Below are 27935 nucleotides of genomic sequence, written 5' to 3' on the forward strand. Positions count from 1 at the left end.
GAATATATCCCATTTGTTGATTCTTGATTTTAACTCTTGTGCTATAGGTGTCCTATTAAGGAATATGGAGCCTGACACCATGAGATTGAGATTAAGGCCAACTTTTTCTTCTGTTAGACGCAGAATCTCTGGTTTGATTCCTAGCTCCTTGATCCATTTTGAGTTAACTTTTGTGCATGGTGAGAGAAAGGGATTCAATTTCATTTTGTTGCATATGGATTTCCAGTTCTCCCAGCACCATTTGTTGAAGATGCTGTCCTTTCTCCATTGCATGCTTTTAGCACCTTTGTCTAATACAAGGCAGTTGTAATTTTGTGGATTGTTCTCTGTGTCCTCTATTCTGTACTATTGGTCTACCAGCCTGTTTTAGTGCCAGTACCATGCTGTTTTTGTTACTATTTCTCTATAGTATAGTTTAAAATCTGGTATCACTATACCACCTGTTTCACTCTTCCTGCTTAGAATTGCTATGAACATTGATGTGGCTGTGTCCCTGTAGTATGCTCTTTTTAAGTCTTTTGGGTACAGTCCAAGAAGGGGAATAGCTGGATCAAATGGTGGTTTCACTCCCAGCTTTCCAAGGAATCTCTCCATACTGCTTTCCAAATGGCTACACCAATTTGCAGTCCCACCAGCAATGTACAAGTGTACCCTTTTCCCCACATCCTCGCCAGCACTTATTGTTGTTTTGACTTCATAATGACTGCCAATCTTACTGGAGTGAGATGGTACCTTAGAGTGATTTTAATTTGCCTTTCTCTGATTGCTAGAGATGGTGAGCATTTTTTCATGTATTTGTTGATTGATTGTATATCCTCTTCTGAGAAGTGTCTGTTCAGATCCTTGGCCCATTTGTTGATTGGGTTATTTGTTTTTTTGTTGTTTAACTTTTTGAGTTCTTTGTAAACTCTAGAGATTAGAGCTCTATCTGAAGTGTGAGGGATAAAAATTTGTTACCAGGATGTATGCTCCCTATTTACCTCACTTATTATTTCTCTTGCTGAGAAAAAAAAAAAAACTTTTTAGTTTGAATATATCCCATTTGTTGATTCTTGATTTTAACTCTTGTTATGAAATAGAAGAAGACCTAAAAAGAGCATACTACAGGGACACAGCCACATCAATGTGTATAGCAGCACAATTCACAATAGCTAGACTGTGGAACCAACCTAGATGCCCTTCAATAGATGAATGGATAAAAAAAATGTGGCATTTATACACAATGGAATAATACTCAGCACTAAAAAATAACAAGATCATGGCATTTGCAGGGAAATGGATGGCATTACAGCAGATTATGCTAAGTGAAGTTAGCCAATCCCTAAAAAACAAATGCCGAATGTCTTCTCTGATATAAGGGGGGTGTCTCAAAATAGAGTAGGGAGGAAGAGCATGAGAAGAAGATTACCAGTAAACAGAGAAAAGAGGTGGGAGGGGATGGGAGGGAGAAGGGGAATTGCATGGAAGATGGAAGGAGACCTCATCGTTATACAAAATACATATATGATGTTGTGAGGGGGAAGAAAAAAGAGAGAAATGTGTCACTGTAGATTGGGTAGAGAGAGGTGATGGGAGGGGAGGCGAGGGAGGATAGGAAGGGCAGAAGAATACAATAGACACTAGTATTGCTGTATGTATATACGTGGCCGTATAACCAATGTGATCCTGCAATCTGTACACATGGAAAAATGAGAATTAATACCCCATTTGAATCAAATATATGATATGTCAAGATCATTGTATTGTCATGAGCAACTAATAAAAAAAGAAAATAAAAATGGTTATTCTCCAAATGAGTCTTTATATCAATGGTAGTTATATTCAAATAAAAATTTACAGTTCTTTATAGTTCTTAGATATAAAAATCATTTTCAATATCTCCTATATTTTAGGAATGCTATTCAAATTACAAATAAAAATTCATTTTTGTCTGATAGATTTTCGTTTCAGAGTCTACATTGATCTACAGATAATTAAAGCAGCAAGTAATTTTATAATTGATTGTTTTATTCTCCTCCACCAAAGTCAACGCTTTTAAAAAGAGGTTCTTTTTTACTCTTTCTGGTATTTCTAGATTGTACATTTCTACCTAATCATATTTCAAAAGTTTTTTCTAGTTGTGAATTCTCAAAAAGAAAGAAATAATAGAAAAATAACAAAGCAAAAGAAAGAAAGAGTAGACGTTTAGTCCAAATACTTGATTGGTTGCCAGCCAAACTTCTGAAATCAGTTGCTATGGTAATTCTTTTAATTTTTTCTTTGTATTCCTCTGTGTCTAATTAGAACACCAAAGTTTATAGTGTATGCAGCATAATAACACCACTCATAATTCCAATAGCAGGTTCTAGCCACTTTATAATTAAAACATAACATTTAAGACCAGTAGCCTGGGAGTTTGGTTGATCTTTCAATTGCATAATAAAAATAAGCAATGCTATATTAAAAAAATGATTCTTATGGAATAAAAACCAATGTCAAAATTGAGGTCACTTTTAGGTTTTCATTTCTAACTTTTGTTTATTTGTTCAAAGAAGTTGAAAAAGTTTTCATTTTTCTATGCAATGTGTGGAAGTAATTCAGCTTCCTTGTTAATGAAATAAGTAGGTCTGAAAAAAGATTAGAGAGATTTTGTAATTCAGGTCATCACAAAGCACCTTCTGGTACAACTTTCCCTTCAAAGGGTTAAGTTAGTTTAGCCCCTATGTTTTATATAAAACAATTACCAAGACAAAATTTTTCAATACATTTCTGATACCCTTAGTCATCATCATATTTCCCAAATAGAAAAAACTAGAAAGATTCATGACTCCTGAACCTAAATATAAAAAGAAAAGTTTAGCCATAAATGAATTGATATTTTAAGTACTAAAAATTGAAGTATTGAAAATTGCATTTAATTACATCTCTGTGAAAGATATCTAGCAACATTACAAATAAAAATCTAAAGCATAACATCTGATTTGTTTAACAACATAATAGATCTGTGAGATATTGAAATTAAAATGGCAATGAAATAACTGTATAAGCATTTGATGCAAAGTTAACTAAAATGTAGCAGAAAGTATTTGACGGTAAAGATCAATGCTAGTACAAAATTCAAGATTAACAAAGTATTTTGCTGAGCTTACATATGAAAAAATAGATATTATAAGAAATAATACCCACAATTCAAGGAACAAATAGCTATTTGATTTAAAGAGAACTGCATTGCCTTTTTTAAACATTGGATTCTTACACCGAAGTATTATGGTAGCTTGGGCAGAGCAAAGGATCATAAATCAAAACACTTGTATCCTAGGACCAACTTTGTTAGCATTCGTTGTTTGAAGTTTTGAAAAAAAATCTTACCCATTCTTATTGGTACCTTCATTCATGAAAAGCATAATTAATATCTGGCCCACTTACCTCTCAGGGCTTCTGTGCAGATCAAGTGGAGATCAGTTAAGGGCTTTGAAAGTTAAAAGTTCTACATAAGTAGGAGCTCTTGCTATACTGAAGTAGTTTTTGATAACCCTAACCTAAGTTTGGTTTCAAGAAGCAAACAAAACCAAACTGCTATATCCTGGCTCAGATATTATTATAAGTAATAGTGGAATAACTTGTCAACCTTCATCTTGACAATTTATATTCACCTCATTTGCAACTAAATGAAGCAGCGATTGGACTGTGCTACACCATTTTATAGGCTTACCAGGATGAGGCATATGGTCCATTTAGCTGAGGGTATTTTAATAGGTAGTGTTTGTTCTGAGTTGATCTCCTACTGCAACGGTTTTACATAGCTGATCTAAATCTCCACTGGGAGATCACTTTGTCCATTTGATATATTATCAGAGTAATTTTGTTTATCAGCTTATCACATATGTTTGCACACAGAAATGACAACCCTCTGAAATGCTTCAAAGTACAGAGGTTCACCAACCCCAAATGAATTGACTTTGATGGATGTTTTGCTTCTTTTTTTCCAGCAAATTTCTTTCACATAATAAATACTTATTTCTGTTCTGTTTTTCTTTGAGTATAGCAATCTAATTTAACTCCAATTACTACGTACATACACACAAAAGCCATCAGTTATTTTGAAATAAATTATGGCTCAAAATAAGGTATGAAAAGGGAGAAGGGAATGTATCTAAATAGATAAATCACATCACCTGGATTTGCTTACTGAGTCGTACCTACACTTTAAATTTCAACAAGGAACACACCACCTTGAGTAAGGCTGGGGAGATGAAAGCATAAGCAAGGACATAGAACACTTGAACTTACGGCAAATGTAAGTAGTTTCATCTGAATTATCAGCACAGTCATTCACAAAATCACACAGCTTCTCCTTTGCAATGCACTGCTTGTTTGCACACGTGAATTCTTCAGCAGTACACTTTCTGTCTGGGCTCAGTAAGGGGGAACAATCTTGAAAGGACACATCATCCACTGCTACATCTCCTATGTAACTGACACCACGTTTTGCCCTGAAGACAATCTAAAAAGAAAAAGGAAAAGTCACTTAGAGTTGAAATTGTCAATCAAAAAGTTCAAAAGATAGAGGCAAAAAACATCAAGTACATCAAACTTAAATCTGATAAAAATACAGTCCATAATGAAAGTGACCCAGGAAACTTAAGGGTCATCAAAGGTTTCTGCCATCCTCAACACCTAAGATTGTGAGATGTGCAAGACAGTCGCGTGACTAGATGGTGAGGACAGGCTATTCAAATTACAAATAAAAATTATTGTTTTTTCTGGTAGATTTTGGTTTCAGAGTCTATATCGATCTACAGAAAATTAAAGCAGCAAGTACTTTCAGAATTGATTGTTTTATTCTCCTCCACCAAAGTCTACGCTTTTAAAAAAACTGGCAGGAGTCACAAGAGTGCCTATGCCAGAGCTCAGGTCCAAAATGAGACCTGCTCATTTATTAAAGCCTCATCGAACATGGAAGCAGGAGGATCATTGGTTAATAAAGTACCAAGAGAAATAATGTACAAGCACATCGTTTATTTTGCTCAGTTCCTGCTCTTCTTCAGATCTAGCCACCCCAGAGGATTTGAGAGTTAAAAGATATCAAGCCTCAAGGCCATGAGTTTTGCTAAAACCAGCCAAATCTTTGGAATTGAAGCAATTTTGATTTGCCTTTGATTAATGTATGTGATGAATGGAATCCCATGTGTGCTACTTTTTAAAAGCAGTTTTCCATTTGTATACACTTCAGTAGATCAGAATTTATAAAAATAACAGGAGATACTAAAATTTTCAGAAACTCTATCATTGGTTTGTAACAATACCTAACTGCTTAGAATGACAAAGAACACTGTTTCAGAGAACATGAAGAGTCACATGTTGTTTATTTTCAGAATTCTGAGTGATTGATTCAGTGTTTCTCTTAAATTCCACTGCAAGCTAAATATGGACATGTTAAAGTAAGAAATATTTTTAAGTCAGAACAAATAGGGATGGGTGAACAAGAAGTAAAGATTTTCCTTATTGATTTTGCACAAATTACTTACTGTTACTAATCTCCTAAACAAATTTTAACCAATTATGAAAAAAAAATTTTTTCTTGGAAGAAGGAATTTTAGTTTTTCCTTAAAATGAGATGTTTTTATATTTGTGTGAATATGAGTGTTTTCTTTTCAAGGTGAGAGGACAGAATAATTGAAATAATGTTTCACATTATTAAAAGAAAATCATAATAGTTTTTGAATATTGAATTTCCCTAAAGGAAAATTGTTCTTCATAGTAGATGAGCCTGAAAAGATCAATATATTTGTGAAATAAAAGAGGAGCTAGGAAGTCATTAAGAGGTGAACTAGAAGAAAATGATAGGAACTACAACTCTCTTACAAGTGAAATTGAGCACTGGAAAAAAATCGATATACAAAGTGAAAAAGATATTCTATTATCTGGATTGTCTAAAAATTTAAATATGTGACATTATGTTTTCTGAATACCAAAGTGCAGTAATTAATGAGTGTTTCACGATTAATTTGTTTACCTGCTTTAATCCCAATACAATCTCAGTTGTCAATCATGTTCAAATGATTTAATCATTATTTCTCAATGTTTTTTATAGTGTGGGTTGAAATTTCATAGACATAAGATTGAATATGACTCTTAAATGTTCTTAAAATTAGCAATTGTACTGCTCCTTTCAGGCAGAGTAAAATCTAGGTCAAATATATTAATAAAATTTGAAGGGCAATATAGAACAGTTGGATTATAGATGGTCTGCCCAGATTTCAACTCTGTCTCTGCATTTGGTAATTTATAAATAATTAGGTCAAGTTACTTAACTTTCAGGCATTTCTGTACTTTTATCAATAGAATGAACATATAGTTTTAATAATATGTACTTCATAAGATTATTGGAAAAATAAAATGTGTCAATATTTTTAAATTCATAGAAAATGTACCTAGCATTTATTAAGTACAATATATAGAAGTGCTCTGATTACAAAATTATTACAATGAAAGAATTTGTTCAAATTTAAGAGTTTTCAGATAAAAACCATACAGACTTCCAACTTCTGCTTTAGTATGCAATTTCTTTCTTTATCTTATTCTCTTACTCAGGGTTACAGGCACTCATCTTTCTGAGGCTAATGGAAAAGATTATTGTAAGAACAGAAGAATTGTGAGTGGTGTGATAATTCATCACAGTATGTTTCATGAATTCCACTGCACTTTGTACAGAGTAGATGCTCAATAAGGGCAGCAGTTGAGTCACATGAAAAAGCAAGTACTCATAAGCTATTAATATTTAAAGATTCAAACAACTTGAGTCTACTTTTCTTCCATTAGATTTCAATATGTGAAAACTATAGATTTTCAAAAAGCCAAATTTATAAATGATTCCACTTGCTGAAACCCCCCTTGTTATTTTGGACATACATTTTACCATATAAACATTCCATGTGCACAAAACTAAGAATTTATTGCCTGGGATGGAAGCCTGTGTCTGCTGGCAGCAGAACCTTCTGCATATTCTTGCTAAGGATTCTCCTTGCCTCCATTTGAATATCTGTACTCCTTTTAACAATAAATTTTATATTGTATAAGAGCATTAAATTGCTATCCAATCTTTCTATGCTTAGATTGGACTTCATATCCTAAATTAGCTATAAATGATTCACAAAGAAACTGTATACTACAGTAAGTGGAAAAAGTCATGGGATTTTATTATGCATATCATTATGGGAATTGGACATAATGCTATATCAATATAAACCACTCTATCCAGCCTGTGTTTCCATCCGAGTTGAAGGGGGCTCACCTATCAGAGAAAGCTCATGCCTGTAGATATTGAACATTCATAGCCACCTTGGTTATCTGTGCTACAATATTTAGTAAATATCTTATCCCTTCTATCTAGAGTCCAGTAGTTTTAATGCCGTCAAATTAAGTTCCAAGTAATTAAGACAAAAAGAAAATTTTCTCCTAAGAAATAGTTCTGGATTCTTGCTCTGCAAATCCAAATCTTAACAAATCTTACCAGCAAAGCCTCGTGTCCCAAGCAAATGCCCATGAAAGCCATGGCCCCTGGACTCTCGTTTGCTTGATAACCAATAAAAAATAAAACTTGTACCAAATATCTAGGCACATAATTATTTTCAGTGGAAACATTTTAATCTATGTACCACTTGAATTTTAATATAGCTTGTATGTCTTAACCCCTATTATTATTGTAATCTATTTGAACTCAAATGTAGCATAACGTAATATTATAACTCTCCAAATAATTTTGAATTATATAAACCTGACATATAATAAGGTTCAATCCTATAAAGTGCTTTCAGAAAACTGCCTTTCAAATCACATTTGGAATAATTGTATCACTATCTCTGAGAATATATTTTCAGAATCAAGGGAGGCGTTCTTTATACATGAGAAGTGGACTGGGGGTGGGGGTACAGGAAAGTTGCCATTCAAATTAAATTTTCGTAGAAGTATGTCTTTCTAATTGGGAGAACTTAGGGTTGTCTAGAATTGTAAATTTCTTATGGAAAGTACCATATGGAGTGTTAAATGCTGGGCCTTCACATAACGCCTCAAATTAGAAATGGGAAGACTTAAAGATTGAGTGGAGGAAATAAATTAGCATGAAAGGAAAAATTAACAAAATGCTCTCTTGACAAAGCTAGTTGGATTACAAACCTGTGTGTAGGAATGAATGCCTAAAAAGACTTCCACTTTCCGCCACTGTGCACCTTGCTGCCCCATTTGAGCCCACACTTTAGAAGTCACATTGCCTTTCTTGATGAGTACCTGAGGAGATAAATCAAGTAATAGGTATTGAAATATTGTGTCTTAATAAATTTAAACATGTGGAATTTTCCAAGTTATTCTTAAAATTTTTAATATCTACCTCAAGTCCCTAAGAGAAAAGATGAGACATTTTTCATTTGTTTTTGACTATGAAGGCGCAGTACTGTGCCCTCGGGGTATCTCAAAAGCTTTGAACAATAAAGGTGTACATGAATATCTGTCAATCAAGTACTAAGCTATCTGGGTACTATTTTATTAGGAACTCAACTATATTAGTTGTATAAAATTTGACAGCAGTTAACAGTTGACATCTTATATATTAAATAATATACGTACTTAAATGGAAAAATATGAAATTACTTCCTAAAATACTCTGTTGAGAAAGACTTTCCTTATCCAATTAGTTAAAGGAGGCAGTGACATTACAATGTGAGCCATTTAACTATAACAGCACAGATGAGTGAATGAGTGATATGGGCACAGCACTGTAAAGTAAGAGCTCCCTGCTTTACAGCATTGAAAAGAACACATCCTCATCAGTACCTGCAAAATAGTTTGAATCTAAATGTCCCTCCAAAGTCCATGCATTAAAGCACACGGGAAGCCATCCTTGAAATACATAAGGATCTTTCTCAGCATCAAAGCCAGCGAGGGGACAGGTCTGGCCTTGGGAACTTCCCATGGCAATCCCACCGAGACAGACTGCCCAACGTACTGCTCTGCTAGAAAGGTCTTGTGCAGCTGCACCCAAGATGGGAGTAACCCATTAGAAACTGAGCAGCCTACCTGGCCCCACCTCTATCCTATTTTTGTGAAGACCGTTCTATAGAACTTCTTTGATTTTTTTCCCCCATATAAATAAAGCAGAAGCAGGCACCTTTCTTTGTTAGAAGGTGGACCTGTCTGGTCATCTTGCCTGTCCTGCCCCTGCTTTGAAACTACCTTCTGTGTTCTGTGGTTATTTTGACATTTTCTTTTTCTTAGCTTTTATTTCTCAGCCAGCCCATTCCAATGAAGGGAACCTCATTCCCATACCGGCTTGGGACATGGACAATAGTAAAGGCTTGGTCCCAGAGGTTATTGAAAACTTTAAGAGGTGGGACTTATAGTGAAGTCTTAGATCACTGGTGGGGAGAGCCCTTGAAGAAGACGGAAGGACCCCAGCACCTTCTTCTTTCTCTCTTTTGTATCCTAGCCATGAAACGAGACATTTTGCTCTACAATACATTTCTGAAATAATGCGTTCCGTCTCTATTGGCCCCAAAACAATGGGATCAATTTGTTACGGGCTGGAACCTCCAAAACTGGAGCAAAAACAAACCTTTTTCTCTATAAATTGACTATCTCAGGTATTTGTTATAATGATGGAAAAACCTGAATAACATAGTACTAACTCTCAACTCCAAAGAAAAATCTACATTAGTTTCATTAGACAAATAATTCTGGCTCTTCTTTTAGAATGACACTAAATAAGCCATCAAGAGAGTGTAACTGATGATAATAGGAAAGAGCAGAATAATTCTACACCTGAAAATAATCAATTAATATGGCCTATTTAATTACATCACAACATACTTTTAAAAAATACAATTTGTACAACTAAAGAATTATTCAGATAGAGTTTTTTGAAGGTTTAGACTTTTTTATTTTTTTGTTTTTTAGTTATACATGACGGTAGAATGTTTTTTAACATATCATACATACATGGAGTTGACTTTTAAGAGTGAAAATTACTTTTAATGATATTATGATTTTTAAGTTAAAATCACATGAATTTTTTTTATATGACTAGAATTTCCAGAGTAAATGTTGCTAGAAAAAAAATCACCAAATTCTTGGTCTATAAAAGTCAAGGTAATTAAAAATATTACCAAAATCAAAAAAATATAATTTCTTACCGATAAAATAAAATGATTATTGAAAAATACTGAAAATAATATATAGAAACCAGGCATCGTGGTACATGCCTGTAATCCCAGTGGCTCAATAGGCTGAGGCAGGAGGATGGTGAGTTCAAGGCAGTCTTAGCAAAGACAAAGTACTCAGCAACTCAGTGATACCCTGTATCTAAATAAAATATAAAATAGGGCTGGGAATGTGGCTCAGTGGTTGAGTACCCCCAAGTTCAATCCCTGATATCCCCCCAAATAATAATAATATATAGGAAAAATATCATCTTTGTATGATTATCACAGTAGTACAAACTACTAGGTATTCAAGCAACATATTAATAATAAAATAGTTAATGTTATTTATTCAGTCATGCATAAAAATAAGAATATGTATTACTATTTTAATTATCTGTTAGTTGTTTATAAATTTTTAATTCATAATATTTCATTTACTAATACAAGTTCTTATTCTGAAAAGATACAAGCATATTTATGATAATTAATCTCACCCACAAACTACACCAGCTAAATAATTTTTGTTTTACTAATGAAAACTCTATAGTAGGCTATTTTGATTGTTTTGGATGAAATCAATTTTAAAAAGTCAATGTAAACAGAAACATAAATTATAATCCATAAGACTATGTGAACACTTTTAAATTAATAAGACATACACAGGCATATATACATACAAATATACTTTCAAACTACTTTTTGTAAAACATTTAACCTGTCATAGAGTTCAAAATTGATCTATAAGTTTATTGTTTCTGATTTTTAAAAAATCTAACAGCATTTTTTAAAATGTTTATGTTATTTATAAAACTTGATAGTTGATAATTGCCAGGAAAGTTCTAGAAAATAATCAATAATAAAATGGAAGAAGAAATTCTCAGCATAAATATTGCAATAAATCTATTAGAAAATAAATGGTTAAGCAGCAGGTTGGCAGTCTCTCTTTCTTTGTATAGAGGAAGAAATGGTAGGTAACCTAAGTCTCATCTTGTAGCAAATGTGCTAAACACATTTAATTGGCAAAACAAACTAACAGCATGTGAAAGGGAGAGAGTCCTATAGCTTGCCTCTATCAAGATTGTCCTGGTCTAAAACTACTCATGGTAAATAATTCTGGAATTTGTGGATTTATTTTTCAGACATGACTGCTTGGAAAACAGCCCCTAGGCTATGAAAACAAGTCTGAATGGAGATGCAACAAAAACTAGTTGGCTTCATCTGTGTAAGTGATGTGTTTATGCACATTATCAAGGAATCTTATCCTATCCTCTACTCGTACATGTCCAGGATGAAAAAACAGGACTTAGGGATCTATATTAATATTCTAGAAAAATCTCTCCATTTTGCCAGTATATCTTCGTCTACCAAAAGCCACCACGAAGCTAAGCAGAAATAGTTACTTCCAGAGAAACAGCAGGATAAAAATGAGTTTGGACTTTATAGGTCAAAAAGGAAGAAAATGCTCAAGGAATAATGAGGCTTGTTAAAGAGATAAGGAGGCCAGTTTAAAGGGACTCTTGTGACCTAATCTGGGACAATTTAGGATCAAAGAAATAATAGACTGTAACACATTGAATAAAATAGGAACTCATTAGTCCATATCAATATAAAACAAAGTGCACAGAGAAATAAGAATATATTTTTCTTTACAATAGGAAAGGAAACTACAAATGTAGATAGAGTAATGGAGTTAGAAAATCACAATTAGGCAATAATCTGAGTAAAAATAATTCAGGCAAAAAGCACTAATGGAGGCAAAATCTAGTGAGTGAAATTAAATCAAGATCAGGATTTTATATATCCTTAAGTGTTTCTCCACAAAATATTAATAAAGGAAACAAAACTAATGGTTTGATAGACATTTATTACTAATGAGAAGTGATAAAAAGAACATAATATTGGTGATGTTATATCAAAATATGCACTGAGTAAATCAAACTTGAGAGACAACTTACAAAATGATAGATACACTCTTTTAAAATAACATAAAGGAAATGGTTAGGAATCATTCACTTGAAGAGCACTAAGAAAGAAAGAACTTGGTGTAATATGTGAATTTGTATTAGATATTTTTGCTATAAGGGACTTCATTGGTACAACTGGGGGAAAAAATCTCTTACTGAGGGTATATGGGAGTTGTCTCTGCTATTCATGAAACATTTTGTAAATCTGAAACAGTTTGAGATTTTTTCCTCAAAGAAATAATTTGAAAGAGACTATTGGAGAGTACAGCACAAATAGTCATAAATTAAATAGAAATAAAATTATCTACCAACCACTAATGTCAGATTCGGCTAAAGCTTTTTCTCAATTATCCCATTAGGAAACTAGTCAAGTGCTAATAATTGTCCATTTCCATTTGTTATAAAACTATGTTGTAATGGCACTAAATTATGCAGTATTCATGTTCATAAAGAGAATTAAGGACACATTATTGCCTAAGCAGTACCTGGAGAGACCCAACTGTGGCACCATTCATGTAAGTCCAAAACAGCAAGGTACATTTTGGTCCCGTGAGTGAAATGACAGGAGTGAGGATGTCAGCCAGGTCACCAAATTTCCCATTTGAACTGTCAGCATACAGGTACCAGCCATCTGTGGTGTTTCTGGGGAAAATATTTATCAGATTGAAACAGAAGAAGAAGATCATAAAACATAACATAGCTTGTCACTGACCATATTTTATTATTATATCATTTCTCCTAAAAGTGCAAAGTTTTAGAGGATAATTATGGTCTGTCACCTTCATCAGAAATAATCCTACCATTTTGATTTTGAATTCATGGTCCTTGTAATGAGATCTATTGGTGGAAGGTCTATAAATTATGGTAAAGGCTGAACTGACCAAATCAGTAATAAAGTGGTTAATATTTTTTAAACAGTGATATTGTGAATATTCTCGTCTGCCTTTAGAACTAATCTTTATGTGGGTAAATGAGGCCATGAAGCATGGCATACCTTTAGAAGACACATTAAAAAAAAACCCATACAAATAAAAAGGCATGGAAAACAGAAATAAAACTGGCGTTCAACTCATAAGTCTAAAAGGGTTTTGGTTCAAATTTATTCTCTCATATTACTTTAGGAGGTAAAGTTAAGAGTTAAGACAGTTTTTCCTTTCCTAGGCGCAATGTTTAAAAAGGAAAAATAAATATAAACAATTATATAGAAATGTGCTCTTGCAATAAAAGACAAAAAGTTTACACCCCTGCTTTAACTATCAATTTGAAAATGAAATAATGAAACATTAAGACACACTAGGTTATACACAGGCTTTTAAAGTATTAAAGAAGCAATTCTTCATATTTTGAGACCAGCTCTCCAGTTCTTCCTTTTATTAACTTGATTTCTTGCCACTTTCTAACCTAAATACAGTTGCTAGATATACAAAGTTTAAATCTGCTATTTACTAAATCCATTTTATTTTGAGAGTTTTACCATTTTTTGAGAAATGTGAATTATTAATAGAAAATAGAGAGGAAAACAGACATATTCATTCATTCATGACATATTTATTGAGTGTTCTGCCCTAACAGACTTGCCAGTAGCTATCCAAGTCACTGGAGATATAATTGTCTGCAAAAGATTTGATGAAGTTTGGCCTCTGTCCTTGTCATTTACTAGACAGGCAACTTTGGGCAGACTAACTTCTCTGAATGTATCCAGTTCTACGTTTTATAAGATGGGATAGTTCTGTTTAAGGTCTTACTAAGAATTGGAATTAAATATGTGGAACATCTAACACAGTACCTAGTTGATCTTAGCTTTAAATCAAAGGGAATTGTAATTTGTATTTATGTATATATCATTAGTTGTTGCTAATGAATAAGTTTAGTTTAGTGTCCTACAAACCACAGAGCATATGAGTTAAGACAGTTAAGAGAATGATTATTAGGATCACTATGTTAATTTATCTATATGATATCTCAATGAAAAATCATTTTTAGCTTTATTCCTTGTGTGCTTAATATCCCAGTATCCCGATATCAAGAACAAAGACAGACTTATACACTCAAGCAGGTAGAAGAAATGGAGATGATCAAGGAAACGAACTTGTGCATTTCTATATGTACATGACTCATTTAGTCTCAGAATCTTTCTGTAAGCAACTTGCAGAATTATTACAACTAAAATATTTTATTATAAAAATTATTTTAGAGTTAACTGAAAATCTTCTACGATACAGGTTGTATTTCCATACCTTTCTAATTTTAATGCCACCACCTTAAAGCAAACACATCTCATCTCTTGCCTAGAATGAGAAGCTTTGTAATGGGTCTTCCCACTTCTACATTTGATTCACTGCATCTATTCTTCACACATCACTTGGAGAACTCTATTCAAAAATACAAATTGGATCATATTATATCCACAAATCCACTCCTTCAAACCTGCTAATGGTTTTGTAATGGACTTAAAATACAATAATAATATTTAATATGGAAAACGAATCTCTATAATACCTCTCCTCTGCCTCCCAATGGCTTCCCAATGTGTCCAATCATTTCTCCTGAGACAGTACTGCCCGACTCCAGCACAGCACTGTGTATGTGAATTGAAGGACTCATGTGTTTTAAATATGTCAGTTCTTCACCACTTGATTTACAGATTCATCAGTATCTCAACACAGTCTGCTGCAGTCTGGCTGGGCACAAAATCACGAGCCACTCACAGCCTTGTAGATTCAAACAGCAAGTCTTTATTCCCGACCTCTCACCGGCACTCTACATGCACGTTCTGGGAAAAATCCACCTCCACTCGGCTCTGCATCCCAAAATACTCTCTGAATCCCACAAGAACTCAACGGGAACTCAAGGAGCGGGCAACTCAAGGAGCGGGTGTGCACCTGAGGCAGCAGGATACGCCCTAATCCCAGCAGGATACACCCTAAACCTGGAACCGCCCTAAACCCGGATCCACCCTGGTCCTTGAGCAGGGTCACCATTCTCAAACATTCATGCAATGTCACTGCAAATGACCTGGGTCCAAGGCAAGCCCATTTCCACAATGGAGAGTCCTTCCTCTAAGCAACATTGGGTAGGCTGACAAAGAAATTGCCATGCGTCATTCCTACTTGGCAATGGCTCTCAGCAACAGTCCCCCAAAATTTATTTTTCAGAAATTGGTAAACTAATCCTAAATTTCAAATATAAATACAAAGAGAAAACAACAGGCCATCAATTTTATTTAGAAGGAGAACAAAGCTGGAGGACTCAATGAGACTCAATAGGAACATATAGTAATCAAATGATATGGTATGTTTATGCTTTGATCCTAAATATCAAAGTAACGGTAATAGGAAGTAGTCTTGAGTAAGGTCATTATCACCTTAATAGGATGACTGCTCTTATAAAAGACACCCGAGAGCGCTAGCTAGCTCCTTCACATGTGAGGATGCAGGAGTCACTGTCCTTCCCAAGGACCAGGAAACAGTTTGCTGGCTCTTCACCTTGGACTTCCCAGTCTCTAGAACTGTGAGAAAGAAATGCCTCTGGTTTATAAGCCACCAGCTTTTGGTATTTGATACAGCAGCATGAGGACACTAAGACATTAAGACAACAAGAACAGAAAGCCCAGGAACTGGAAGAAATAGTCCTATAACAGATTTGAATTTATATGGACACTTATTTTAAGAAAAGTTTGGTTCTTCAGAACAGTGAGGAAAGGACGATCTTTTTAGTAAATGAACTGAATATATTAGGTGTCCAGGAGGGGAATAAATTAGCCTTGATCTGTATTTCATAGTATTCAAAAATAATAAATTCCGAGTAGATTATACCTGGAGGAAGGGAGATAAAACAATAAAGCTGTGTAAGATAATATAACAATATGAGCATAATGTGGGAGTAAGAAAGTTCTTTACAAGTATAGGAAAATCACCAACTATAAAAGGACATATTGAGAAAGGGGACTGCCATTAAATTAAGGATTTCTGATTTTCATATATATTTTTAATGTGATGATCAAAAAGCCAATGAGAGAATGGAAGGAAATATTTGTATCACCTATAATGAAAGTAACAATTATTAGTGCTTTCTATAGAATATGAACTATGCCAGATGTTCAACTGTTATATATGCATGTTCTATCTATCTATCTATCTATATGCACACACATATATATGTTTAGCTATTTGTATGTATATGTATTGTTATATATACATCTTAGGTATCTACATATACACAAGCAAGAACTGAATGTGATATCCCACAATGTTAATATAGTTATGTTTGTGTTTGATAGTAATGTCAATTTTGTTTCCTATATACCATGCATAGTAGAGGTTAGAGTCTCAAAAAGTACTTATTAAGTAAAATAAAAGAGTTGAAAATTAAAACACATGTAAAAATAAAAAAGAATAAGGAAGTGACAGAAATTATAGACTAGACAAAATTATAGCTCTCCCTTGGCACCTATGGAGATTGGTTCCAGGACCCTTGCTGCCCCTGGCCCCCAGAGATACCATAATCCCCAGATGCCCATGTTCCTTATTACAAATGGCATCATATTTGCATCACATTCACATGTGAGGATGCAGGAGACACTGTCCTTCTCTAACCTAAGCACATCCTCTTCTAAATCCCCTCTAAAGTACCTGTTATATCTAATACAATGTAAATCCTATGTAAATAATTGCTATACTATATTGTTCAGAGAAAGATGACAATAAAAAGTCTGTTCAATACACACAAATTATTTTTTTCAAATATTTTTTACCCGTAACTTGTTGAAACCTAGGATGCAGAAGTCCACACCTATAAAGGGCTGATTAACATTAAAAAAAAATGGTCACTGTTCCAGGCTGGGGCAAAAAAAAAAAAAAAAAGAAACAGCAAAAATAAAAGCAAAACAATATGAACAAACAAAAAGTACCTGTAAGAAAGGATCCAGTAAATAGATAGAGAGATGACCACTAAGAAATTAAAAATCTAAGTCACAATTATGGCAATGGTAAAAGCAATTAGTCAGTGGTTCTTTAAATAGAGGTTCCTTTGTTAGCTTCCTAAAAACTACACAAGTGAAAAAAACAAAATTTATGCTTCATTTCCTTAATCAAATATCATTCTAGAAAATTCAGTTACAAGAACAGATATGACTTATGAAAATCATTCTCTAAAATTCTACATCTCTAAAATATCCCTTATACCTCCAAGAACAGGAAAAGGAGAGAGATGTCAGGAGATCGATTTGAAAAATGCAAACAGCAGAACTGCATTTGTGTTTTTATATCAAACTAAGCACACAGCACCGGTGTAAAAGTAAATCATTCGGTCACCAGTGTTACAGATATTAATTGGGGGCACATGATGTATGTATGATTCCTAATGGAAAAATGAAGAATTACACAAACACTGGCCTGTGTCTGGGATGAGATTATTCAAGCTTGTAGCTGCAGAGGAAATTAGCTCCTCTTCTAGAAGGAGTACAGCCATAATCAGCATAACCAACAGTCAGCATGTCTCTACCAACCTTCAAATTATCTTTTCTCATACACAGCAGGAAAGAGGATGTTTTATAGAAACATATCTCTTCCTAATAAAACATATCATAACCCATGTAGCAAAGTTTTTCAGAAAGTTGTGACTCTGCTTTCAAATGTTCCAAAGGAGCCAAGACGATGATGTACAAGTCATTTAAAAAGTCATTATAAAACATATTTGATTTATAATGCATAATGATTTATTTAAACCATCCAGTCTTAGAGGATAAGCATTTCTAATGTTGTACAACACAGAGTAAGTAAATAAAATATTGTTTTTTCCTCAGTTGAGAATCTCCTGAGTAGTCATCCTAATTAAATTATTGGGGAAAAAATACCCTGCATGGCCAAATGAAATATTTTTTAAGAAGATCAATTAAGGTTTGAGTTGTACACATACAGCATGAGAGTGAAATTCTTCAGGCTCATTCTTTGGGTTGAGATCTTCCCTTTGATTCACTGCAACACCACAGACTGTTTTACCATAATTGTGAGGCTATGATCTACTAAAAGTTGTCATAAACTTTATTAGTTTCATGAGTAGCAGAAAATAGAAGGAATTTGCTATGGTCTTGATGTTCATGTCCCCTGAAGTTCCTTTGCTGAAATTCTAGCCTGAAGGTGATAGACATTAGTGGGTACAATTTTTGAGGTGACTGTGTCATGGGGTAGAGCCCTTCTAATGAGCTGAGTGCCCATCTGAGAAAGGCTCCAGAGAACTACTTCATTCCTCCACCACAGTAAGACACAATCAGAAGGCAACAAAACAGAGGGTCCTGGTCAGATATCAAATCTGTTTATGTCTTGATCCTGGAATTCCTAACCTCCATAATGGTGAGAAATAGGAGTGTGTCGTTTATAAGTCATCCTGTGTATGGTACTTAGTTACAGCACCATGAATGGACCAAGAGGTGTGCAATGGTGCTAGTCTTCTAATGGTTTCCACAGAATAACCCTAGGATCTGTGGTGGAACACCCTCATGGGGGCAGAACTTCTCTATACCCCTACTTCCAACTCCATTGTGTGTGATGAAGTCCTTGACCTACTGACCGCTAGAGTGAGCAGGTTTCGTAAACAAGCCAGATCGATTACAGGTCTTTTGGGGGACTTTAGAATATAAATTAAGGGAAAAGAAATATTCTCATCAGTTCATATTATGTGTTAAATACCTTCACTGGCACACTCCAAACTCCACACATGCTCTCTCTACTCTGCTGTAGAGTTCTGGAAAACACAAGAAAGCTCTTGTGTTTAGCTCTTATTGGTCCTTTCTAAAAATATATATTTGATTCTGTGCTTAGAAATGCATAATACATCTTTACTGCCTCAGAGTGAAGTCCTTGAACTATACTGTATACAATTAGCATTCAAATAAATAAAAATCTTCACTGTCCCTTCCAGCAGATATTTTTTCTTTCTTATTCTCCTCCCCTTCTTTTCTCTCTCCTCCTGTTTTTTCTTCCTTCCTACTGTTCTTCCTATAAAGAAAGTACTGAATTAATTTTCATTCTAGTGAAAGTTCTTTGTCTATTTCATACTTGTAACCAACAGTAGATAGATTGTAACTTCAAATGTGCTGAGTATCACTGGTGTAAGAGAAATTTTTTCTATTAAATAAAAACTAAATATTTTAAACTTTGATGGATTAATGATCTCTGTTACAACTATTCAACTCTGCCTTTGTACCACAAAAGTAGCCATAAATGATATTTAAAAGAATAATTACAACTAGGTTCCAGTAAAACCAAACATTGAAAATCAGGTATCAACCAGATTTGGTCCACAGGCAACAGTTTACTCAACTCATCAAGATCTGAGGAATGACTTTCTATACCACATGTGGTTTCAATTTTCATCTGTCACTTTATTCAGACACCTAGATTTATACCCATTTCTTGAGTTCATCGTATTACGTACATACATCGTGTAATTTCTATTCTCCCTGACTCCCTTTTATTGGTCTTTCTTCTGACATACTTATAAGCAATGGTTATAACCTTTGCTATTGGTCTTTCTTTAAATACTTCAATTCATCCTTCACAATATTATCTTTAAGTCTTAGATTTCTAGACCCCAAATTCTTAGGCTCAAAATTACTTGATTCAAAATTACTCTCTCATCTGAGAAATCTATAATAACTTCCACAAAATGGATTTCTTAGTCAAAGGGATCTGAAAAACAGAATTACAGCAATACACAATTCTGGGATAGCATTCACATTCATTCATACACACACACACACACACACACACACACACACACACACAATTTGATGTACATACTTATTCTAGAGGTATAGAACAATTTTCCACTAAACCTTCCTTGGATAATCACATACATACATACATACATTTATAAACTTTATAAAAGTATAAATATTTTGGGAAGTACTAAAGTAAATATAGTAATTCGTTTTTTTAAAAATTCTGTACATACCTAATGTATTCAACCAAAAGCACAACACATGCCTGGCATATGGGAAGCCTGTAATAAATACCTGTGGAGTGAGTGACTGAAAAATAATTAAATATTTATTTTTTGAGAATCACTAAGATAATTATTATATTTTAATATAAGTTTTGAGCTGAATTTCAAAACATAGATCAAAATAATCTGAATCCTCAAGAATTTTTAAATATTTTTCAAAATTAAAAAAGTACATATGGCTTATCAGCAATGACTAGCAACAATGTCAGAATTTATCCAGTTTATTGTGAATGAAAATTCAATTTGTCAAACTTGCAGTTCTGCTCAAAACTCAGAAAGCTGAAAAATGCATTACTTCACCCCTAAACAAGAAAAAAAACAAAAAACTGATAACCTGCAAAATCGCAGTTCTTCATAAACCCATCAGAAATAAGCAATTGTCAATAATCTAAGGAAAAACATGCTCCTTCAAGGAAATTTTGGATACAAATCGTTTTTACTGGGCAGACACCTAAGTGTTGTACAAACTGTTAACGTTTCCACCAAAATTTGAGTGAAGGTTAAAGCTGAAAGTGTGTGTGAGAACTCTTGAGAGCCACAGTCAGCAGGAGAACTAGCAGCCACTCTCAGCCTCTTCTCCATTAACCTCAGGGGGTATTTACAAGAACCACTCAAGGCAGAGCAAGAAAATAAAGTTTTCCTGGTAGGTATAAGTTTAGACTTTTTTCCCCTGGGAGAAGGACACAACAGCATTCAATTAGGACATGACAGGAATAAACCTATAACATTTTATTATTAAAGACAGCATTATTATCTGGATGTGGTGGCTCATGCTCATAATCCCAGTAGCCCTGGAGGCTGAGGCAGGAGGATAAAGAGTACAAAGGCAGCCTCAGCAAAACTGAGGCACTAAGCAACTCAGTGAGATCTTATCTCTAAATAAAATAATAAATAGGGCTGGGGATGTGGCCCAGGGGTCCAGTGCCTCTGAGTTCAATCCCCAGTACCGACCCCCTCCAAAAAAAAAAATAGTATTACCTCAACTCTTAAACTAATCAGGAAAATACACATCGTAAGAATAAATCAGAACTTCCTTCCACTCATTTTGCAGTTTAATAATTGTGAGTTCAAATTAAATACTAGTAAATGCATCATCATCTTTTAAGCACATACTCAGCCTCATTCATTGTTGTAGGGTTGGCTGGTGAAACAAAATATAGCATATTTCCTACCTTCTAGGGGACTATAGATTTGTGGTTTTACAGGAAAAACAAACATACAAAGAAATAAATTCTTTAGCAGTCTATTTTACAGGTGGGCAGTTTTGCTGTGAAGAGCCAGATAAGTATTATAATTACACTCTGCAGTGTATGGTGTCTTCATCACAACTACTTAAGTGTGCTTTTTGTGCTGCAAAACTAAGCCTAGACAAGATATAAAAGGATGGACATTTATATGTTATGTTCTCTTAAAATGGTATTTCCAAAAATCGGCAGTGGGCTATATTTGGCCTGTAGGTCACAGTTTCCTGATTCCATCTCTACTATGTAATAATTGCTGTAATGATGATCTGTACATGTAGAAGAGACACAAAGCAGGATACAACCAATTGCCTTGCTGATGCTTCAGGAATCAGTCTAAAATGGACACAGCAAAGATAAATAAGGAAATTCCTAGAAGAATGGGAACTACAGAGAAGATGAGCTACATCTCTGCCGAAATCTTTGGCTGACCACCAAATGGAGCAAAAATAACAGTGGGCCGCCATATAAACCCAGCAAGGATATTAGCGGTATACACTGCAGAGTAAAGTTTACAATTTAAATGCAGGTAAGTTAACTCCTTACTAGAAAAACAACAAACTTCAGATGAACATGACAGAATCCAACCACTATTACCTATATCAAATATATTCAGTTTTCAATGAAAAGCTGTTAGAAAAGCAGAACAAGTATAAAGTGTGACAGTTATGAGCTAAGAAAATAAACAATCAACAGCAACTCACAAGTGGGCCAATGAAAAATCTGATGTAACTCAATGTAAATTGAAAATTATAACTGAAATTTTACCAAAAAAAATATGATCAGAAGTAAATTTTACCTGGCCAAAGAAGGAATAACCATGAAAATATATCAGTAGTAATTATTAACTCAGAAAACAGAATGGATTGGCAGAAATGAGCAAAACTTCAGAGACTTGTAAGAAAATATAAAATAATCCAATATTAATACAGTTGGAATCCCAGAAGAAGACAAGGGGGCAGAAAAAGTATTACACAAAATAAATAATGGCTAAAAACTCAAATTTGATAGAAAATGATACACCAATCCAGAAAGGCTAACCACTAAGTTATATCCCTACTCCTATTATTATCTATATGTCCAAAGACATGAAAAAAATGAGAAGCTCAGTGATATTAGGCCTTTCCTATTTATTGACCAGTTAATTCCATCATAGGAATATAGGAACACAAAGTCAAAGGAGAAATGGAAGGAAAAAGAACTACAGCACTCTGTCTCAAAAAGTAGTACCTGTAGAGTGGAAAGAGAACAACTGCTTATTTTTGGTTTCTCTATTCCTTGGCCAGATGCTGGGGGAGGCATTCAAGTCTCTAATTTTCCTTCAGACCAGCAAGATCCCTCTATTTTGAGGAGCAAATACTGTGTAAATCATCACTCTTGCTTCTGAGCTTGGTTCCATCAGACTTTTACACTGTAGCTTTTCATCCCAGGATTTTGGCAATAATGCTGGGCACTGGCAACCCTTAGTTTTCATTTCTAGATCCATGTGGGTAGCTGATAGATTCTAGACAATACTTTCATTATACTCTGTTCCCTTAACACAACACCTTCCGGCTCTTGACCTTTACCTTTTGGAAGATATTCAGTTTTTACAATGACCCCCTAGCTTTCTCCTTCAGGCATTGATACTACTCTGCCTTTGACCTCTATTCACATCTATAACTAATTCTAGCATTTCCTACATGCCTGCTTTTGAAAGGCAGCTTTAGCTATTCTATTATCTAAAATCAATAAGCAGCCTACTAGTACATGGGAATAAAGAAATGCACAAGCAGTCTATTGGGTGATAGGCTAGCCAGAGTGAAATGATAATTTCAAGTATTTTTCTGAGCCAAATAAAAGTTTTCTAGTCACATTCTTATTCTTTCAATATTATCAGGATCTGAAAAACATAGGGAAGTTATACTATGTCTAATGATTTATGCATTTGGATGTTCACATATTGAGACAGCAGACGTTAAAGATTATGGTACCCTGAGATTTTAAAAACTTCTGCCATTGCTCCATTAAAAAAAATGGACCGTACTGAACTATTAATTCATTTAGCAACAGAGCATGAGTAAGTAATTGCTATGATGTCTGAGACTATTACTCTACTGTGTTAATACAGAGAACCAACCCTTGGAGTAGCACATTCATTGAAAGAATAGAAAGTTGGTCCTAGGTCCGAACCTTCTCACAATCATATTAATATGAGGGGATTCATGTACCGGTACTTTGTTGTGATTTGCCATCAGAGTTCAGTATCGCTATTTCAATACCTTGTTTATTTTTTTAAAGAAGATCATGAATTATCACTCTTTGACCTTTATATTATTCTACAGCTTTGCTCATCAGCAATTGCCATTATTGGTTATTTATAGCGTCCTGACCTGTGATGGAAAGGCCAGTTGAAATTTTGAATACATAAAAAATGCAGATCATGTTAGAAGTATTTTAAAATGTAAACAAACACCACTACAGTGTTTTGTAGACAATTCCATGTGTTTATAATAATATGAATGCAAAATGTCACAACTGGGTTCTATTCTGAGGCATTGCTAGTAATGGCATGTAAATGGCAGAATTTTTTTTCATTTAATAAAAATAACTTCTTTTCAGTTTTACCCTGGGTTTTGAATAATGTTGATTCTATGGATAAAAATATAGGATGTTCATATATGTTTTATAAACTTGGTAGATAAAAATATTGATTTCTTGAATGCTAATAATTTACTATATTTGAAATAAAAAAATAATTTTTAAAAATCAATTTTTCTAATTAGCTCACTAAAAGTTTTCTCAGAATACTGCTTTGAGTTCATGATATCCCGGCAAAGGATTGGTTAGAAAACTTTGATTTAATTTAAAAGAGAATGAAAAGTAATCCCTGGAAGGAAATTTAGAACTTAAAGAAAACATGAGAAAATTGACTTTTAAACCTAGTGATTTCCCCAGAGAAATTCCAGCTCAAGAATTTTCATTTTTCTTCTTTTCTACAACAATTTTTATGCAAATCCATGTAAAATATAACCAAATTTAATAAAAGTAACATATTTGCATATATGAGTTAGTAATATAATTTATAAGAAATTGATCCACATGGTGTTAAAACTATACCTATAGAATTTAGAGGATTAATCTCATCTTCAAGATGTTACTTGAAGATGTTACTTGAAGATGTTAATTTTCTCCAGTCTACTTTGCCTTCTGTTTATCAAACAACTGTTATCGCTTTTCCAAATTCTAGGTATTTCAACTTTGCTTTCTTTTGATCATTCATGGTGTCCAATCTTTTCTCAGAGTTGCCTAGTATAAGACCAGCACCATGATTAGAGTTGACTTACATGGTCCAGTTAATTAGCATCCTTTCTTTGGAGATGTCTACAGAATCAAGAGGGAGTTAGACAAGTAAATTAATACTGATGATATTCAGGGACCAGTGCTCTAATAGAGATAATGCTCAGAAAAATAACTATTTGATCAGATTAAAGGGGATGGTTAGGGAAAGGTCTACGGAAGAGTTGAGTCACAGATTAATTTGCAAAGATGACTAGGAGATTATTGAATGAAGACACAATGGCATGAAGTTGTCACAGTTGGAGAACAAATAGATTAGCATGGATGTCCAGAGTGGGTGGATGATGAGGCCAAAATAAGATACATAGGCCAAAAGTAAAAGATCTTAAGATCCAGGTAAGGAGATGGTGGACATCTACTTGTAGGTGTTTTAGTTTCCTTAATCTAATGAATTAAAAAATAAGATGGATTATCTTCTGTATCCACAGAAAGTTCCTAGTTGGACTTTTCCAATCCAGGTTTCCAATATTTAAAAGGATGTTCATGAACTGCTTTAGTTTTTCACTTTGCATTTCCCGTAAATCACCAAACTACATTGTTTTTATATCACAAATGTATTACAGTTTGATTTAGAAATATGGTCTTTTTTTTTTGGTGAAGGGGAAGATACCAGGAATTGAACTCAGGGGCACTCAACCACTCAGCCACATCGGCACCCCTATTTTGTATTTTAGTTAGAGACAGTGTCTCACTTAGTTGCTTAGTGCCTCAATTTTTCTGAGGCTGGCTTTGAACTCATGATCCTCCTGTCTCAGCCTCCTGAGCTGCTGGATAGAAATATAATTTTAGTCTTGCCAGTAAATTCTCTTTGTTTAAATTCTTTGGGCTATTTCCTGCCTGGGCCCAGAAGAATATAACTCCCATCCTAGCATCTACTCATCTTAGTTCTTTGTACTTTCCCCACTATTATTCTGCCACAGGTTATTTAGCAGCAGCATATAGATCAGCTAGACTTTTACACAATTCCCTGATTTTCAATAATCTCTTAATTCTACATTGACAACTTTCAGCTAGCTAGTTCCTTTAATTTCTCCACCTTCAGCACAAATGCCACAGCTTCACCCATTCACACACTCTATATTTACCTTCACTTTATGTATCTCACCCAAGCATAGGCTATCATTTTACCCAGCACCCAGGACAGCAACCAGCTCAATGTAGCTTCTTTTAACAATAGTGGCTCATCACATTACAATGGATGTACTGTAGAGAAGCCCATATAAGATAAATTCCAATTCAAGAAGTATAAATATGTCCAGAAAAATAGATACATTTTGTGAAAATTTCCCACTCATCTTTGATAAAAATGAAAGAAGCAGAGAAAATAATAAATTAATTATATATTTTTGTTCTCTTAAGGTACCAGTCAAAAAATGAAAGCCACCATATTGAAGAAGTCCCAAGTTCTACTCTGATTGCTATCTCTTCACTAAAGAAACTTTAATGCCCCAAATGTCACCTTTGTCAGAAACCATCTCTCCCACTAAAATCCAACTGGCAAGCAAACACACAAGAGATTCTGGTTCATGTAGCAATGGTGTACGAACTATTAAATTTAGATTTATGGTAATAGAACAAATTTTAAAAACTGTAATTTTCAATGCATTTGTGTTTCTTAATCCTGCTTTGCAAAATAAGCTCAAAAACCAAAATGCAGTATCATTTTTAAGGGTCTAAAACATACAAAAATATCTTAACTGCATATAATATTAGCCTATTGTAATACCTTCTTAGTCAGCTGTCCTGATTTATCACATTCTTATTAAAAACACAAGAATTCCTTCATTAAGATTATATTGCATCCCTTTCTATTTCTGAATTTAGAGATTTACATTTATTGAGCTCTTTTGTTCCAAAGCCAGAGGCTTTCCAAACAATGTACCAAAGCCAGAGGCTCCTATGGTAGAAAAGATAAATCTCTACACTTTTAAAGTTACAAAAACAAACAAACAAACAAACTTGTCATATATTAGGAGAAATGTGGTTTAATCTGATGTTTATTGTTTTGGTTTTGCAATGCAGGGGATAGGACCCAGAACCTTACACATGCTAGGCAAATGCTTCACCTCTGAGCTACATGAGCCCTGAGAAATGTATTGATAAGCCAATAATTGTGATCTGGAAAATGCTTCCAGATATACAGTTTGCTTCTATAACATCATGATAAACGCTACTTGGGAATGAGATAATATGTTAACATATCAAATCAGTATAAAAAAGAGAATTGTAATACTATCTTAGATGAATAAAAGAATCTGTAGAGGCTATACTCCTGACCAGACCAATCTTAAAATCACTCCCAGTACAAATTTATTCTAATAATTCTGTTCACTTCTACTAATCATTCCCTATTGGATTGCTGAACTGTAGCTTTAACAAATCTACAGAAAATCATCTGTAATGTTAGGTATAGCTGGCTAAAAAAGAAAAATGACAACTACACTAGGGAAAACCTACTACTAAGGATGATATTGGGCTATGAATGGAATGTCTTTAATTTTCAGGGGGAAAAAGAGCTAAACAAAAGTCTGATAATCACTGTTAATTTAAAAATAAGAATATGAACAATGTCCCATATGACAGCAATTTAAGTAAGCAATGTATGCATTTTCCACCTGCCCCCTTATCAAATGAGGTACAGTGTTTATTTTGAATATCATGCAACTAAACCTTAGACTAGATAAGATTTACAGTAGATGGCAGAATTCTAATTTAGTTCTTTTGCATTCTAAACCAAATTTCCTATCCACCAAGTATTTCCTCTGCAGGAAAATACTATGCAGAATGGCATGGCTCTGTCATGAACTCCAGCATATTACTTTCATTACCAATTTGTATCAAAGAGCTGGGCCAGGCATTTTACAGGTAACAACATCACTAAATGTATTCCCTTAAGAAATCCTCGGCACTATCTCATTCATACTTACTAGTTTTATATTACTAAATCTGTATTTTATAACTGAGCTTGTCAAATTCTTATTAAATGTTCACATCTCCTAAGCTAAAAGGTTTAAATTACTGGCTGTGTTTAGCTCAAGTCTTACATATCTGATGGATGGTCTCCCTTGTGACTCTTGAGCATCTCAGAGAATTTGTGTCCCAGTAGAATCACAGCAGATGCTACACATAAGTCATGGAGTTGGGCAGAACTAATTCATCAAGTATCCTTCTTAATGACAAATTAGTGGAATACAGATAAAAATACAATGGTTCAA

General features: G+C 34.1%; 1 protein-coding gene across 1 annotated transcript in view; it reads right to left on the reverse strand.

Moving 5' to 3' along the window:
- The window catches only part of Malrd1 (MAM and LDL receptor class A domain containing 1), a 658798-nt gene that overhangs the window by 383724 nt on the left and 247139 nt on the right, over window positions 1-27935 (reverse strand). The window contains exons 22-24 of the mRNA XM_027928635.2: window positions 12622-12778; window positions 8155-8265; window positions 4270-4483 (exon numbers count right to left, since the gene is read on the reverse strand). Of these exons, the coding sequence (XP_027784436.2) occupies window positions 4270-4483; window positions 8155-8265; window positions 12622-12778 (482 nt within the window). The remainder of the gene's footprint in view (window positions 1-4269; window positions 4484-8154; window positions 8266-12621; window positions 12779-27935) is intronic.

The sequence above is a fragment of the Marmota flaviventris genome, chromosome 12 (assembly GCF_047511675.1).
Source record: "Marmota flaviventris isolate mMarFla1 chromosome 12, mMarFla1.hap1, whole genome shotgun sequence".
In the NCBI taxonomy this organism is placed as follows: Eukaryota; Metazoa; Chordata; class Mammalia; order Rodentia; family Sciuridae; genus Marmota; species Marmota flaviventris.